We start from the raw sequence: 16,294 nt of genomic DNA on the forward strand, positions 1-16,294 counted from the left end.
AAATGTACTTAAATATAAGATATAGCCCTGTGTTTTTAGGTTGTTTTGTAAAGTAATGGATCGATTATCACTGAGCTACTAACACAACATCACTGCCTTCATGATCATATCTGCAAGGTCGAAACTAACCAAATACGGAAAATCCCATTGACTTGTTTCTTAGGAGCAACCCCTAAATTATATTATCCTGCCCTACTCTCCCTACTACTCCCACTAGAGGCCACCAAACCCAGAAACTAGAATCCAGATGGGAGCAATTTCTGGTGTTGGATAATTTCATCCAGGCCGTGGTGGAATTGGGGAAGGAACACAACGTCTATCTCCTCAAGAGTCTAGTGATGACCAAGCCAACTGATTCCAGGCAAATCACCTAATCTCCCCGTGCCTATGGACAGCACCTGGATACCCTCATGGGTGATAAGCCGCGCTATACAAATCTACAAACAAACAGTTAGGCAAGCTTGTCACATGCAAACCTGAGGAAAACAACAGACAACCTTTCTATTCTATTTTCTGACCATCTTTTGTCAGATTCACCTCTCGTTGGCATACCAGCACCTAGAAACAATTCAATTACGCCGTGTGCATGATACCAAATAAATAAATAAATAAATAAATAAACCTGCAACATGTGCCGAGTGCTCTGCATGCTCACTTAAAATAAAATACACAAGGGTCCCAGAACACAAATAATTCACAGCTTCAGTTTCCACCAGGCTAAAACGACTGGCATAACATTGTGTTCAAAAGTAGAGAAGCAACTTGAATAAGGACCACTAAGGCTAATTCGAATTTTGAGACCTGCAAAGCAAACAATCAAATTGAGGGTAAATTAACCAAGACCAGCACTATAAAGATGAGCGAGAGAAGACAGAGCGCAAATGTCACAACACTGGTTCGAGGAAATGGATAGGAAGCCACACATGTGGATCCAACGCAAGTGCAGGTAAACACAAGAACCATTATCAACAGTGGCGGCTGGCATCTACTGAAGATGGAAAGGGTAAACAACAAAAGAAAAGCACTTAACGGGATCCTGACGATGTCCTCCTCACTCCGACTGCAGTCCCAGCAAACTCCCTCGACCAATCCAAGCTTGCTCACGTGCTGTTAACCAGTATATGAGCAGTGCCTTGATTAGTGAGAACGGCCTCTCTCAGCGCTCCCAAGGGCACTGGATGCCTGCACTTGCTCTCAACCTAGCTGTCTTAAAACAGCTGGGTTGAGAGGTTTAAAGTGCACATATGTGGCTGGTAGTCTCAAGACGCCCGGCCAAAGACACATGCGCACTTTAAACAAGTGTGAAGGCATCCCTTTGCCCACCACTCCTCCCTGCTCATTGAGCAGGCCCGCACCTCCTGACGCTCGGTTCAGGACGGGTCGATAAAAAATAAAATGGTAATCAATTACCATTTTATCTTTTATCTCTGGGGCTTTGGGGGCACGCAAGGGAGGGGGACGTTCCTCCACTCCAATGGAGGAGCCACCACTGATTATCAATATGGGAGGTCTACCTGTATAGAAAGAACTGCCCTGGTGGTACTGCTATGCAAAGCCTACTGTATACAGTGTGGCAGAAGGAAGGCAAAGATGGAGTATACATCTCAAGGATACTACAATAAGCAACACAGGGGTGGAAAGGATGAAAGTGTCTGCTACTCATGTGCGTTTTAATTGTACGCAATAGCATGCTAGGCACCAAAATCATGATATAAAAGAGTCTACATAATTAGGGTAGAAAATGTGTCACTAAACACCTCATTAAACACTGTATCATTCAAAGAATCATCTAAGATACTCACCTACCATCTCAGTCTCAAATATCAATGTTCTTTTTATGACCAAACATTCTTTTCAGAATCCAATATCCTACTTGTGTGGTTCCAAAGAGCTTGTTCTATGGTCACTGCTATTTAATCACTACGCTCAGGCGTTCTGGAACAACTTTCAGAGTAGGGGTGCTGCTATCAATGTTATATCACTGTAGTCATAGGGATTGTGAAAAATCCAAGCATCGCACAAAAAACAAGTGCAGCAAATGTGCCACACCCAATTAGCAGGAGAGAGGTGGGGTGTACTCTATAGCCAGTTGTGCAAAATGACCGAGAAGTTCGTGAATTACCAGCTCACGAGTTTCTTGGAAGATAATAACATTCTGCATTCCAATCAGTCAGGGTTCAGATCTAATCACTCCACTGAATCTGCCCTGCTGTATACAGCAGAGACCCTTCGGATGGCCTTGGACCGGGGTAAGAAAGCCGTATTAATCCTACTTGACCTGTCGGCAGCCTTTGATACGGTTTCTCATAACATTCTTCTGAACCGTCTGGCTGCCGCAGGAGTAGGTGGGGTGGTTCTGGCCTGGCTAAAAAAATTTCTTACTAACAGACAACAAGTTACAGTGCTTGGTAATTTTCAATCGGAGGCCAGACCTCTCTGCTCTGGAGTTCCTCAGGGATCAAGCTTGAGTCCTCTGCTCTTCAACTTGTATATGGTCCCTCTGATGAAATTAATTGCTAGCTTCCAGATTAGTAGTGTCTCTTATGCTGATGATACTCAGCTTATTTTAGTGCTAGACGGTGACCATACAGAAAGTGAGGATAATCTCAGACAGTGCCTAGCTGCTACTTTTCATTGGATGGCGGACAATCACCTCAAATGCAACGCTGGCAAAACAGAAATTATCCCCTTTGGCAAACAAAATCTGTTTTCTCCAACTACTTGCTGGCCGGAGGATGCTGAAGTTCCCCCTATGACCATCACCTCTGCCCGGAATTTGGGCATTAGGTTTGATTGCCAGCTATCCTTTAAACAACAAGCGCTGACAGTGGCAGGCTCATGCTTCGGTATAATAAAATCACTGAGGAAGTTTTTTGATCTCCTGCCATTGCCAGCCAGGAAGACAGTCGCAGTTGCTCTGATTACCTCCAGGCTGGACTATTGTAACAGTTTATACGCAGGAACTACTAAAACTGTTCTACGTAAACTGCAAATAGTCCAGCACGCTGCAGCTCGTCTGGTACTACGCTGGCCGCGTAAATCGTCTGCATCAGCCGCACTGAACACACTCCACTGGCTTCCTATTGGTAAAAGGATTCTTTTTAAGCTCCTTCTACTTACTTTCAGGGCCTTCCATCAGCAAGGCCCGAAGTATTTGTGTAATGGCTTTAAACGCTACCATCCGGCACGTTGCTTGAGATCCTCAGGACTGAATCTGCTCACCATCCCTAAATTCAACCTAGCCACCAAGGGTGGCAAATCTCTCTTCGTCTTGGGCGCTAAGGCCTGGAATGCTCTTCCCTCCTTCATTCGTTCCTTGTCGCAGGAGGCTCAATTCAGAAAGGCTCTAAAAACATGGATCTTTTCTCTTACCGATGCAGCTTGCCTAGCTATGGTGTAGTCTTGGTACCTGTGTGAATTATGTCTTCCCCCATCAACTTCTCCATCTGGTTGACTTAGCGCCAAGATGCTCCTTGGAGTGGTAGCCGCGCGGTATAAATTCACTTTTACATTACATTACATTACATTACATTACATTACATTACATTACATTACACTGTGGAGCACCGGTGTGGTAGCGCACTGTCATTTATAGACAGCACATTTTCCGTTGAAATGGTCACTCAATTTGCATAGACAGTTTTACTGGTAAAACTATATGGCGCACAAACAATAATTAATGGAAATCCTGTTTCAGCGAATAGTTATCATTTGCACATCACCAAGTCAAGTGTCTTGATTTGTTTTGATCCTATGAAAACCTTTGTTACCATCACACTTCAGAATTACAATTTTTTTTTACTTCATCTGTTTGTTCCCAATTGCTGATATATTTTGAAATTCGTTTATACTATATTTACAGGCATTTATGTTGTTGTGCATTACGAAAATACTGACAGCCTACAGCCTTTCCTTTCACTCTCTGTACCAAAGCAAGATTGCCACTTAGGTAACTTTTAACAAAATACTGCCACTTTGCAGTTAGAGGAATAAAAGTAAACACCAGTTTCCAAACAAAAGAGCAATTTGTTAGAAGACATAGCCTGACACTGACCTCTCTTAAAATCCACAGCAACTGTGACAAGATGAACACAAAATGTAAAGACATCTTTATTGCTCATTTACCTTCTGAACTCCAACATGGTTACTTTTGGGGGTGCTGCAGCACACCCCACACCCCTACTTGACTATGCTCATACTTTACTAGCCTAGCCTCCTGGAGTCTGCCTGTTTCCCATAGATGAAGAATACTCAAAGTTCATTTAACTTGGATTGCACCTCTTCTGCTGATAGAACAGTCTCCATATTTGTATCCTGGCTACTAATGGCTTATGCAATCAACGTTTCTAAAGACAACTTATGAAGCAGAAGTTTGGGGTTTTAGGCAGTGTGACAGTATACAAAGGGAAGAAAACAGATTTTGTCGTAAAATATTGGGCGCCCCTATTTCCACATCACAATACGCTTGCCACAGCGAATTGAAAATCCCTTGCATAGAAGATTATATCAAAGCTCGACTCGCTTTATTCTGGCTCGTGGGTTGGAAGAACCCCGCGGCGCAGCTAACTAGGGAAATAATTAAAGATTGTCTCAGCTGCGATAAAGGAAAAGATATACACTGGCTCGCCGCTGTCAGGAAGAGCCTGGCCAGCGTAAATCTTGAGTGGTTATTTTTAAACCCAACCAACTCGGATGGCATAAGTAAAAAAAGCCTAATGAAGGCACTTTACGCGGCCTACAGCAAAACCAGAAATGAAATAGAGTTACAAAAACCCTTAGTAGCCCGATACATGACGATTGAGATCAGAACCCACCTACCCTGTAGTTATCTCTCAAGACCAATTGGTAGATGGGAGAGGAGCCTGCTCTTTAGACTAAGGGTCTATACTGTGAAATTTCTGCTTTGCTTTCCTCTGGGGTTCAACTCCAATCTTGACCAACTCCCCTGCCCTTGCAATGCTCAATGTAAACAAACAATGACGCATTTTTTATTCTTCTGTAGTTTCTATTTAAAATACACAAAACAGTTTTTAATACAATTTTTTAAGACTATCCCATGGTTAATTATAAGGCAGCATATGGGCACATCGTCACTCTGGAAGATGAGGAGCTAACATTCCGGGTAGGATCCTTTTTGAAAGTGGCAGTACGTGCCAGTTACTCCATGTGTACCCATTGATCTTTACCTCTTGTAAAATTCATTTGTATATACTATTGACAGCTTTTGTCGAGTTCTTTTGACTGTATTTGTACATGTGATGAAATTGCCGCATTTTGTTTTTATCTAAAAATGTGATATCTGAGATTCTGTATTTGTGCTTTTATGGATATTTATTGTATCCGAATAAAGATTTTGAATTGAATTGAATTAAAGACAAAAGCAGTTAAAACTGAAGATCTGATTGTGAGTGACTACGATCATCTTTAGCACCACAGTCTTCGGCTAGACTGTCTGGGTTCTTAACCGAACCCTAGCTCGGTCGTCACAAATTCAGGTAAGTAGGTTGATGTAACTTCCATATTAATATATTGAGCAGAGTACTGCTGCTGGTTCCTGAATCCTACCATACCGTAGTCACATCCTCCAAAACCTCTTCCCTACTGAATGGGACTATTCTTGGGGCAAGTACATCACTAACAAAACTTTTCATAGTACTGGCAATAATGTCTTACTAAGCAACTCAAGCAATAATATCCCTCTCAGAACCTCCAATCTGGTAAATTACCTGCTGCTTATGCTTAGACAAGTATGCAAAGTCTAGGCAGGAGGCTGTGCCTTTTTCACAAATAGAAGCCAAGCTTTGGCATGAACCTCCAAGAGAAGTTTATCAGGATGAGAATCACTTGAAGACTCCCTTGCTTTCTGCTTTTCTGGTTACGTCTATCATTCAAGTTAACAGTTCCTGTTACTGAGACCCTAGAGGCCGCTTGTGGCGCACATGGACTTTAAATGTATATGACATAATAAAAATTTGAGAGAATTTCTCTCAAAATGATCCTGTAAATAGAAAATGAGAAAATGTCAGATGCAAGGTAACACCTCAGACGGAGTCATGTTACTGCCAGGGCCAAACTGACCGTGGCGGGCACCGGGCATTTCCCCATATGGCCGCTAGGGTGGGGAGCGGTTTTGGGTCCCTGGGAGGCATTTTTGTTACCGGGGGCCGGCAATATCAGCCCCCGGTAACAAAATCGTCAGAAACCGGCCATAGAAAACAGCTCAGCCGCACCCCCACTTCCCTCTCCCGGGGGCTGGCCGAGCAGTTTGCCAGGGCTGGTTTCGGCTCCCAGTCCAGCCCTGGTCATAATCGAGTGAAAGCAAAGGGGATGGTCCAACTCAAACATCAAATCCTGTGACAGCAAGACTAAAGCATTCAACCATTATGTTCTAATATGAAAAGGGTGGGGGTCTTTTTATGCAGGAGGGTGCAATCAAGTTATCTAAGACCCGGTAGCATGTGAATGAGTCTTTAGTCAATGAAAACTACTTCCTGTCCTGGGAGGGTAGACATAAAAAAAGGAGGAGAAAGTAGGACTCCTATGATTGGCATGGAAGTAGCACATTGGTCAATGGAAAATTTTGACTAGGTGTAGATAATATAACTAACTTTAGGGTACCTAAACTTTACATAACTTCTACATCACATCTAGATCTCACGTCCAGGCTACTTCCAAAACATGGCAGAGATCAGAAGATTTTCGCAAAAAAAGAGCAAGGAGAACTATGTGGCATGGTGATTCTTCACCAAATTGTTACTATTAAACTCTCAGGGTCTAATTACAAGTCAGCCTGTCCGTGGGCCACCAAACTCGTAGTTACGAGGTGTGCGGTCGGACAGTAATTGGACCGTTGGCTCTGCCAGGAACCACCAGTCACACCCATTGTAAAATGCAGGTGGTTCTGCTGCGGCACTGCCATGCATATAACAAGTTTCAGGACCACCTGCGTTTTCATGGAGGTCTTTCCTTCATGAAAAGGCTGGCAGTGCTGAAAGAAAGGGGGCCCCTGTGCCGCCTCAGCCTGGGGATGCATGCGGGGGGCACAACATGTGCCCCCTGTGTGCATGTGCCCAAGTTCCTGCACGGCATGGACTGTAAAGTCCAGGAACCTGTGTGGCGTTCCCAATGTGGAGCCTTTTTCAAAGACTTAGCCGTCTTTGAAAGTGGCACCACTGCGGGAACCGCCATGCCGCCTGCCCGCCAGACCACAAAATTACTTTAATGTGGTGGCTGGGCAGCAGTGACTCTTGATGGTGTAGGGGCACGGCGGTGGCAGGCCACCCGCCCCCACACCGCCAAAAGCCATAATCGGGCCCTAAATATGTATTTATCTACGAGATTGTATGCTGTGCTCACATGTCACCTTGTGGATACTTCAGAGAACTAGGTGAAGGGAACAGTAAAGAGAGGAACAATGGTGGATTGGATGACGCAGCTAATCAGTAACTTTCAGACAAACATCAGAACAGGAAATCCAGGTCTTCCTGGGAGATCCATGGTGACGTATGCTGAACCACTGTCTAATCTACATATACAAGCTGAAGTGACGCTGGAGTGGAGACCTTCTGAAGACAGACACACGGATTTTGAGGAAACAACACTTACCTGCTCTTGGATGTTGAAGTCTGCATAGTTTGCCTGTTGGAGTGATGGCTTCAGCTGCACAGACTGCTCTGTTGTAGGAACGTGGTGGGGAGTCTGGGTAACGTAAAAATACATTTCATCATGTTTCTTTACTGGGCCTTTTAACACAGGCAACTCTATCAAAGACAAAGGGGAGAACACGTTTTTCACCACAATTAACAAACGTTCTGAGTCCAGTAATCCATCAGATATTCCTTCATTCCTGATGTCAGGGGTCATGCTCGAATCTGCTTTTTAGTTTAAAGGGCTGCCTGCAGGGACAGTGAGGACAAATACGGCATTTTTCTGTCTTCCTTAATAAATCCCTCAATCAGACTTCAACCTGAGTCTGACAAAATAAAGCCAGCTAGATAGAATTAAAAACAAAGGCCCTGATTTACAAAGAAGGGCATGGAAAAGTCAGGAACCTACTCCTGCAGGCTTCCTCCTAAGTGTGAAGTAGTTTTCCAACTTTCATGTGATTGACAAAGAATCCCGGGACTCCAATGATACTTGTAGATCTCCAAGATTACTCCAATTTCACAAAACGTTTCTCATGCAGATTTCCCACTAGATGAAAAATCATCATCATAGGTAAATGAAGCAGAAATGTGCATTTGCAAATGTAATCTTAATTTGTATTTCAACTAAGGAAAAATATTTCTCCGGTCAAGAAACTTTTTTCCCTACCCCACATTAAATTTGGGGTGTTCTCTTCCCTTTTCGCCCTCGAAAGTCACCTATATCTGCCTTTCATTGGAGTAAATTCTACTGCACGACTGTCAGAGAGGTCTTTTAAAATCAATAGTTTTGCAGTCAGACAAATAATGTAATCCAAGTGATAAGACGGTTAATTTGGTGTCACTAACGCATAGCTAACCACAGAAAAAGCAGAGCAAAATCATATTTAATCTTTCCAAACGTGGCCCTTGATCTTTAAGTTAATGATATACATTTCAGCATGATTCCATATGAACATGTAGTTAGTTTACAACTGAACAGACAGTTAAAGGAATATTTGAACACATCTTCATAAAAATTAAAAAATAATACTCCAGACTTAGTAGACATTCCTCCTAACTCGGTAAATGTAAATTAATTTTAACGTGGGATTTTGCATTGTATCTAACTATAAAAAACTGCACTTAATTGATATTACATGAACAGTTTATTAAACTAACTATATGTATACTCTTGGGGACAGCTATGTCAAAGATGTCACTTATAACTTATAAATCACATCAGATTAAGATACTATAACCACAATATTGAACTATCTATTTAATGGAAATCAGAGTAAAGCAATAACCTATAATGAATGATCAGCCGAGGGTATTTCCTTTTCCATGCTCTGATTGCCAGAGGGGATTTGCAATTACTTAATTTATGTTTCCCGGTATTTGTTCTTTTTCTTTACGCTATTGACATTTTGAATAGCTTTGGTTCGGAGAGCACTTTTATTGTATTTTGGGGCTCAATGGCGGCCTGTGAAGAGGTTACGCCGGATCTACCCCTTTTGCAGTTTACTGTTTTTGAAACCCAGAGGTGGTACTCCCTAGCCACACTTTCTTTAGTAAGGGTAGCGGCTGAGGTTAGGCAGATGGTTAGGGGCAAACTGACCTCACGATTTTCTCTATGTATTTAACATTTAACAATAAGCCAGCGAGGGCAAAATAAATATTATGCGGTGCCTCTTTAACTAACATCTATATCTACATATGAGGTTGCCAGGCACTCAACCATTAGGAGACGGTGCTCCAGGGTAAACCAGGGTGCGGGACTAGCTCTCACACAAAAGTGAGGACAATCGACCTCCAAGTGTGCTGCACAGTGGAGCACATCACCTATCAATCAACCAATCAGGGAATTGTAAGCGCGCTACTCACCTGTGAGGGTCTCAAGGCACTGAGGGAGGTGGGGGGGGGGGGGGGGTAACACAGTTCTGTTCAGCCGAAGAGCCAGGTCTTGAGCGTCTTCCTGAAGGTGTTCAGGGAGGGGGTCGTGTCTGATGTCTGCTGGTAGCTCGTTCCAGGTCTTGGCTGCAATGTGGGAGAACGATCTACCGCCTGCCCTGGCTCTGTGGATGCGCGGGGTTTCAGCCAGTGTGAGGTTGGCAGATCGGAGGTTTCCTTTGGGTATGTGGAAGTTTATTCTGTTGTTGAGGTATTTGGGTCCGTTGTTGTGTAGGCATTTGTAGGCGTGCGTGAGGATTTTGAAGGTGACTCTCTTTTTTAGGAGGAGCCAGTGGAGTTTCCGTAGTTATAGGCTGATGTGTTCGTGCCGGGGGATGCCGTTGGAGTTTGCGGAGTAGGGATTTGTTGATGCCGGCATAGAGAGCGTTTCCGTAGTCCAGTCTGCTGGTGATGAGTTTGTGGGTGATTGTCTTCCTTGACTCAGGGGGGATCCATTTGAAGGTCTTGCGTAGGATGCGGAGGGTGTTGAAGCAGCTGGAGGTGACGGCATTGATCTGTCTCTGTTCATGGTGAGTGATGAGTCGAGTACGATGCCGAGGTTCTTGGCGTGATCTGAGGGGGTAGGTGGTCTTCCGAGGTTGGGGGGCCACCAGGTGTTGTCCCATGTTGAAGGGGTGGTTCCGAGGACGAGGACTTCTGTTTTCTCGGCGTTGAGTTTTAGGCAGCTGTTGGTCATCCAGACAGCGACATCTTGCATTCCTCTCTGCAAGTTGTGCTTAGCGGTGGTGAGGTCTCTGGTGAGGGAGAGGATGAGCTGGGTGTCATCGGTGTAGGATACGATGTTGAGGCCGTGATGTCAGATGATGGCTGCGAGGGGGGCCATGTAGATGTTGAAAAGGGTTGGGCTCAGAGATGACCCCTGTGGGACTCCACAGGTGATGTCAGTGTGGGCGGAGAGGACGGGAGGTAGTCTTATCCTTTGTCTTAATCCGGCAAGGAAAGATCGGATCCAGTTCAGGGCAGTTCCTTGTATGCCGGAGCCGTGAAGTCCGGTGATTAGTGTGCGGTGAGAGACGGTGTTGAAGGCTGCAGACAGGTTGAGGAGGATGAGGGCTGCGGTGTGGCCATGGTCCAGGAGGGTGCGGATATCGTCTGTGGCTGCTAGTAGGGTGGTCTCGGTGCTGTGGTTGCTCCAGAAGCCTGATTGGGATGGGTCGAGGATGGCGTTCTCTTTGATGAATCACGTGAGTTCCCTGTTGACTGCTTTCTATGCCACTATGGCCTCGAAGGGGAGGAGCGAGATGGGCCGGTAGTTCTTGAGGTCAGTGGGGTCGACTTTGGGCTTCTTGAGCAGGGGCTTGACTTCTTCACGTTTCCAGTAGTCTGGGAAGGTGCCTGATGTGAAGGTGGTGTTGATGGTGTGTAGCACTTCGGGAGTAATGGTTTCTGCGGCTCTGTGGTAGATGTGCGGGGGGCAGGGGTCGGTGGGGGCCCGAGTGGATGCCTTTCATGGTCGTGGTGGTGTCCTCGGCTGTGATCGGAGTCCAGTTGGAGATGGTGGGCTGGCTGGTGTCTCTGTGGGGCGGGGGCCTGGCTGTGGCGTCTTTAAGGTGGTCGACGAAGTTGTCGTAGAGTGTTCTGATCTTGAGGTGGAAGTAGGTTTCAAGCTTTTCGCAGAGGTCTTGGGACGGGGTGATGTCTGTGGCTTCACTGCGAGGTTTGGTGAATTCTTGGATTACGCTGAAAAGTTCCTTGGAATTGGTGGAGAATGGCGAGGATTTTGTTGTGGATGAAGTTCCTTTTGATAGTTCTGATTTGGCTGTGGTAGTCCGTCATGGCATCCTTGTAGGTGGTGTAGTTGCCGGTTGTCTTGGTGTTCCTCCAGTTCTTCTCCAGGTGTCAACAGTTGCATCTGGCCTCCTGGAAATCGGTGGTGAACCACGCGGCTTTCCTGGGGCGCTGTTTGCCGGGGTTGCGTAGCAGCGCAAGCTCGTCTGCGCATTTGGAGATCCAAGTGATGAGTCCTCTGGCTGCGGTGTTTGCCTCAGATGCCCTGGTGAGGATGTCTCGTGTGAGGATGGAGTTCAGTTGCTTGTCGGTAACCTTGCTCCAGTGGAGGGCAGGGGCTGGTTGTGGTGCCTTGGGTTTGGCGATGGTGAAGTGAACGCAGTGGTGGTCGGTCCATGGTGGTTGCGTTGTGTGGCTGAAGTGAACGCTGTTCCCTGTGGCGAAGATTGGGTCGAGGGTGTGTCCTGCTCTGTGAGTAGGTGTGGTGACGAGTTGGTTGAGCCCGATGTTGGCGAGGTTGTCACGGAGGATGGTGGAGTTGGGGGTCGCTGGGTTTGTCGCGGTGGAAGTTGAGGTCTCCTATGAGTATGTAGTTCGTTGATGGGATGGCGTGCATGGGGTGCGATGAAGTCGGTAATGGTGGTGGCAAAGGGAGTTCGGGGGCCGTGGGGTCTGTAGATGAGGGTTCCTCAGAGTGTGGTGTTAGGGCAGGTCTCGATTTGGAAGTGCAGGTGTTCAGCGGAGGGGAAGGATTCGCTGGAGGTGGTGAGGCAGAGGGTGCTCTTGTGGGCGATGGCGAGGCCTCCTCCGGGATGGTTGGGGCAGTCCTTCCTCTGGATCTTGTATCCGACCGGGATGGTGGTGTTTATGTTGGGGGCAGAGGCAGCGTTGGTCCAGGTCTCTGTGAAGAAGGCCACGTCGGGCGAGAGAGAGTAAAGAAGGTTCCAGATTTCCATGGAGTGTTTGTGTATGAAGCACATGTTGAGGAGGATGCATTTAAGGGTGTGATCGGTGCTCGCGTTTGTAGTGGTGGGGCCCGGGGTGGTGGAGAAGGTCCGGCGGCAGTGGAGGCAGGAGACCTGTCCGTGTGTTGTGATTGGTGAGGCCTGTTGACAGTCGGTGGGGGTTTCGGGGTTAAGTGCGAGGAGAGCAGTGGAGTCGTAGCGGTGGTCGGGCATAGGTCCAGGGTTCCTGGCGCTGGTCGCGGTCGGGTCGCGAACAGGCGCAGACGGGCTTGCCTTAGGCGCGCCAGCGGCGCAACCGCCATTAAGAAGGGGAGGGGGGAGGGACAGCAGCTGGGAGGCGGGGAGGGGCGTGGACAGGGGGGCAGGGCCGCAGGGGAAGATGCGGCGGGAAGGGAGCGGGGGAGACGATGAAGTAACGTTGGGCAAAACAAAAAAAATGGCACAACAAACAAAATGACAGAATAACACAGCTGAATACAGAATCCAAATTAAGAAATTAAGCGCAGACTGTACCAACCCAGAGATTTAGCCAGCAGACAGTGCAGTAATTATGGGCGCAGCGAGGAGGCAGAACACACAGGAGGACTGTGCCGGTGAAGCCTCGAACACCTCCCCGGAGGGGGCAGGAAAGCTGGGCGGCAACGTCGATAGAGCGGAGCTGTGGGGAAAGCTTAGGCCTGTGACCAGGGTGGTCAGAGGTCTTACTAGCGCTCCCCGTAGTGGCCGCTATTAAGTAGGGGAGGGGGAGGGACGGCAGCTGGGAGGCAGAGAGGGCCATGGGCGGCGGGGCGGGGCCCAGGTGCCGCAGCGACGGGAAGGGAGTGGGGGAGACGAAGAAGTACCGTAGGGCAAAACAAACAAAATGGCAAAACAAATAAAATGACAGAATAACACAGCTGAATCCAGAATCCAAATTAAGAAATTAACCGCAGGCTGTACCAACCCAGAGGATTACCAGCAGACAAAGCAACAATTATGAGTGCAGCGAGGAGGCAGAGCACACAGGAGGAATTTGCCGGCGGAGCCTCGAACACCTCCCCGGAGGGGGCAGGAGAGCTGGGCGTCAACGTCAGTAGAGCGGAGCTGTGGGGAGAGCGTAGGCCTGTGACCAGGGTGGTCTGAGGTCTGTAAAGAAACCCTGCATTACCAAGGTTGAACCTCAGATGGCTCATTGCCTGCACCTGAACATAGTTTATTTTCATGGTTAGACAATGATAAGCATTACAGACTGTATAACTAACAAAACACGAGAAAGCGAGAAAACCCACGGAATAACGGAATGTCTCACAACTTATGCAGAAGGTTTCCTGTGAGTACACGGTCCTGGAGATTCTATCTGGCCATCTGCCGTAGGCTGTAACCACCACATTCATATTTTAAAGTATGAGGTTTTTTGTTGTTTTTGCTTTTAATAAACTAGACAACACCTGCTGTTATGATTATTTACTGCTATTCTTTCTTGTGCCCCTAAATGTACCAGCAGAAGTGCCCGTTATTGTAGCTGGTCTGAACGAATCAGCTTACCTGAGACACTGAAGGCCTTGGAGGCAGCGCCGGCGGTGGCAACCATCCCGCCCGGTTGGCTGGAAAGGAACAATGTGCACAAATAAATTAATAGCAACCTCGATAGTTCATTGGCCTTTTACTTTTATAAGAACTAATGTCACACTCTAATAATAATGTTAGCAATTGTTCTTTGATAGACTTATTGCAATGTGCGTTGAGGTATATTTAGTTCAGCCACAAACTGCAAGTCTGGCCCTGAGTGTGTACAGACTATGCATCAAGCATATGTAAAAGAAATACTGGTGACACTTGGAGGCTCTTATTCTTAAGATCCCTCTTGTAACAATTCTATTGAATCATTACTTAAGCAACACTACAATACTTACTAACACCACTCAGATTATTCAAATGTCGCATAACAAATTAATGCAAGATAAATCACCTTTATGCACAAAACCACAATAAACACAGATAGGAGGGCGGCGTATGTTGAAAGAAAGATACACCACATAATTTAGGAGAAGACCTAGCACGTTACACTTAAGGCAACAAAAGAGTTGTGAGAGTAAAGGTACCACTCACTTAGCACACACTGAGGATGGATCCATTGCATATCTACAGCTGGTGTTAATTATGAAAATAAAGATGTAGTGATAGAAAGTGGAGTGCAGAGCTTCCTAAATCATGTTACATCTTCTGAGAGGCTGATAAACTAAGCCAGAGTGTCAACAAGATACAAACAGAATTTACACTACAATAATAAACATGTAGGTTGCCGTCAAACGTAACTAAAGACTATGTCCAACTAGGAAAGTGTCTTCCTATTGACCGATTGGTGTGAGCTGTGACTATGCCAGATACCTACTAAATTGTGCAATGTTCAAACTGTAAGCGGGTGGAATATTTCACCATTTGCTTCTAAAGAAATGGATGGCATGCACAAATCATTAACAGAGTGGCAAATTTGATCCCAAACTCTCAATAGGGGATGTTGAATATATACGTGTGCAGTTTTTAAAATCAAATTCTAGAAATCACTCTATTGTGTGCTTGACACACTTCTTTATTAATGTGCCCACTAAATATATATATATATGTGTGTATGTATATATATATATATATATATATATATATATATATATATATATATATATATATATATATATATATATATATATACACATTTGTCACGAAGCTCCTTCTGGAATACTGGGACCCCAAGGAAGGTGGCGTACACTCCGGCGGAGCATGCCGGTAATTAATATCCAACCAAGGCAAAAGTTCGTATTGTACGCTCTCAGGAAGAACCAGGCAACAAACCAGTATGGTGATCCAAATTTAATACTACACAACGCGTTTCGGCCATAGCCTTGTTCACGTTAAGAATTACAAAATTCTACACGTGAACAAGGCTGTCGCCGAAACGCGTTGTGTAGTATTAAATTTGGATCACCATACTGGTTTGTGTCCTGGTTCTTCCTGAGAGCGTACAATACGAACTTTTGCCTTGATTGGATATATATATATATATATATATATATATATATATATATATATATATATATATATATATATATATATATATATATATATATATATATGGGCACGAAATAAATCTTCATTCACAGAATTTGGGTTCGCCTCGTCTTTCCAGTATACGGATTGTGGGCGAGTTGTGGTGATATATATATATATATATTCACTGAAAAAACCATAGGTTTCACACATGTTATAGTTAGCGGAAATTTTACTGATAAAAAACCAGTGAAATTCCCCCATTATAGTTAGTGCAGGCAACTATAACTCACGCAACCGCAATCCTCTGCTGATGCGAATACTGTATTTACTGTATTTAGACACTTATTTGCCCATGTCTTCTTCCATACATTTTTAGCTATACATATATTACAAATATTTTTTTTTCATAAAGACACATATGTCATCAGCAGAAGATTGCGGTCGCGTGAGTTATAGTTGCCTGCACTAACTATAACGGGGGAATTTCACTGGTTTTTTATCAGTAAAATTTCCGCTAACTATAACATGTGTGAAACCTATGGTTTTTTCAGTGAATTTGCAAGGTTTTTTAAATGCGAATTCCTAACTATAACGTGTGTGAAACCTATGGTTTTTTCAGTGAATTTGTACGGTTTTTTAAATGCTAAGTTACTTTATGCCATTCGTGGCGTGCGCGCCCACTTAACGCAGTTCGTTCCGTGCGCGCACGGTGCGCTTCGCGCACCGCGCGCCCACTTTACGCAGTTAGTGCCGTGCACGCACGGTGGGCACGCGGTGCACTACGCGCACCGCGTGCCCACGTTACGCTAGATGGGCCATGTACGCACGATGCGCTTCGCGCACCGTGCGCACATGGAGGACATATGATGCACTTCGTTTTGAAAGGTAATATTTAACTTTTTCGTCAATTTTTATAAGCCATGCACAAATGGTGCCCTTCGGGCACCATTTGCACAAGGGGTGGATGTGTGGATAATTTTT

At 45.5% G+C, this 16,294-nt stretch overlaps 1 protein-coding gene across 4 annotated transcripts in view; it reads right to left on the minus strand.

The window, feature by feature from the left end:
• The window catches only part of REPS2 (RALBP1 associated Eps domain containing 2), an 856,334-nt gene that overhangs the window by 111,450 nt on the left and 728,590 nt on the right, over positions 1–16,294 (minus strand). For all 4 annotated transcript variants that reach the window (XM_085622671.1, XM_085622668.1, XM_085622669.1 and 1 more), the window contains 2 exons: positions 13,814–13,872; positions 7,606–7,698 (listed from right to left, as the gene is read on the minus strand). In XM_085622671.1, the coding sequence (XP_085478797.1) occupies positions 7,606–7,698; positions 13,814–13,872 (152 nt within the window). The remainder of the gene's footprint in view (positions 1–7,605; positions 7,699–13,813; positions 13,873–16,294) is intronic.

This window comes from Triturus cristatus, chromosome 8 (assembly GCF_964204655.1).
Source record: "Triturus cristatus chromosome 8, aTriCri1.1, whole genome shotgun sequence".
NCBI lineage: Eukaryota > Metazoa > Chordata > Amphibia > Caudata > Salamandridae > Triturus > Triturus cristatus.